This window comes from Vipera ursinii (genome assembly GCF_947247035.1).
Source record: "Vipera ursinii genome assembly, chromosome: Z".
Lineage (NCBI taxonomy): Eukaryota > Metazoa > Chordata > Lepidosauria > Squamata > Viperidae > Vipera > Vipera ursinii.
The window spans coordinates 22866520-22868526 of NC_139517.1; the positions used below are offsets into that span (position 1 = coordinate 22866520).

Below are 2007 nucleotides of genomic sequence, written 5' to 3' on the forward strand. Positions count from 1 at the left end.
CTAAAAGGCATGGAATATATCATCTATATAGAGACAAATTGTGAGTTATACATGGAAAGTTTAACAAAGGTATTTCCCACTTTTTCTGGCACAAATAATGTTTATTTTAGTATGTTTTATGTGTTATATTTCAGGGCTGTTTTTATAACCTTTCTGCTGGAAGAGAATTTAAGTGAAAAATTGCATAAGGCAGTTTTCCAATATAATGGAATAAGAAGTTAGGCAATTTGGGGGGAGATAATAAAGGTTTAATAAATGACAAGAGTGTGCTCTAATGTCCCCATTCTACAACTCTGTTTTCCTCTGTTTCCTTGCAGCTGCCAGCTTTGTCATAAATAAAACATGGAGAATCAAACCACAGTGCCTTATTTTCTACTGCTGGAATTCTCAAAAAATCAGCATTTGCAGCTTTTGTATTTCTTCTTCTTCTTTGTGTTATATCTGGCTACTATAACAACAAATTTTCTCATCATCTCTTCAGTTGCTTTTGATCATCGCCTGCACAGCCCCATGTATTTCTTTCTTATGAATTTAGCTCTGCAGGACATCGGCACTGTTTCAGTGATTGTCCCCAAATCCATGATAAATTCTCTCATGGACACCAGACACATCTCTTATTTTGGTTGTGCTACTCAAATCTTTCTCTTTCTCTTCTTTGCAGCTTCTGATTTTTCCCTCCTGACAGTCATGGCATATGATCGATATGTTGCCATTTGCCGTCCACTTCACTATGAGATGGTAATGGATTGGAAAGCCTGTGTTGTAATAATAATTCTAGTGTGGGTTACAGGTCTCCTCTATGGAATGTTGCATACCATTGGCACTTTTTCTATTCTTTTTTGTTCTAATGTTGTTAATCAATTCTTCTGTGAAGTTCCACACGTGCTAAAGCTATCCTGCTCTGGTATAAATCTGCATGAGGTTGCAATTCTTATGGCTAGTTTCATTGCTGCACTAGGTTGTTTTACTTTTATAGTTCTATCTTATACCATGATCTTCAAGACAGTGTTAAGAATCCCTTCTGAACAAGGAAGGCAAAAGGCCTTATCAACTTGTATTCCTCATATTACAGTAGTTTCTGTGTTTTTATTAACTGGATCCCTTGGCTATTTGAGGCGTCCCTCTGACACGCCATCTTACTTAGATTTTGGGTTGACTGTTCTGTATTCACTTCTTCCACCTCTGTTCAATCCAATTATCTATGGCTTGAGAAATAAGAGTATCAAATTTGTCCTTTCTCATATGTGGAGATTCTGACAAATTATTTTAATATTTTTGCTTATATGTTGTTTATATTCTGTTCACCACTTTTTTCATTTTCCCTGTTTTTCTTTTTTCTTTTTTTATTCTTATACAAAAGGTAGAAAGAATAGTTGGGATGGAGGCAAATTCAATCTTTCAATTCGGAGAACCATAGAACTCCATATGTTATTTGCAAAAATCCTATATCCCTAATTACTGTCAATGTACTTTACTGATGGTAAATTTGGATGTTTGGCAGCACTGGCATTCCACAGGCTGACATTTCCTGGTGTTTACAGAAATGAGGATCAGGATGGAATGAGATTGGGAGAAACATATGAAAGGCAGAAGATATTTCAATGATGTGGCCTATTTTTCTCTGTGCTTTCCAGTATAAAATGGCTTCCCTTTAATGCTGTCCCATAATATGGCTAGCTAAAGCTTCAGCATTTCCAAAGGTGTCTAGGCATCTATAAGTCTTCTTTCCAATAATGGTCACTTGCTCACAAACTTTGTTATTTTGCACTTTTCTATCAGCCTCAACTTCTGGTGACTGCCTAGACAAGTCTCTATAATTTTCTTGGCAACATTTTCAGAAGGGATTTGCCAATGCCTCTTTCCAAGGGCTGAGTGAAGGGATTGGCCCAAAGTCTCTCAACTGGCTGCATTTCTAAGAGAGAGTCTAATTTCTTGGTTTTAACCTGATGCCTTCACTTCTACATTAAACTGGCTTTCCAATTCTTATGTTCAGAATATTATTTCTTT

At 36.4% G+C, this 2007-nt stretch overlaps 1 protein-coding gene across 1 annotated transcript; it reads left to right on the forward strand.

The window, feature by feature from the left end:
* Positions 1-342: 342 nt before the first annotated feature.
* LOC310650347 (olfactory receptor 14A16-like) lies at positions 343-1432 on the forward strand (the record flags this gene model as incomplete). The annotated part of the gene is made up of 1 exon (XM_083379253.1): positions 343-1432. The coding sequence occupies one exon, from the start codon at positions 343-345 to the stop codon at positions 1255-1257; it is 915 nt and encodes a 304-aa protein (XP_083235379.1). The 3' UTR covers positions 1258-1432.
* Positions 1433-2007: the final 575 nt, after the last annotated feature.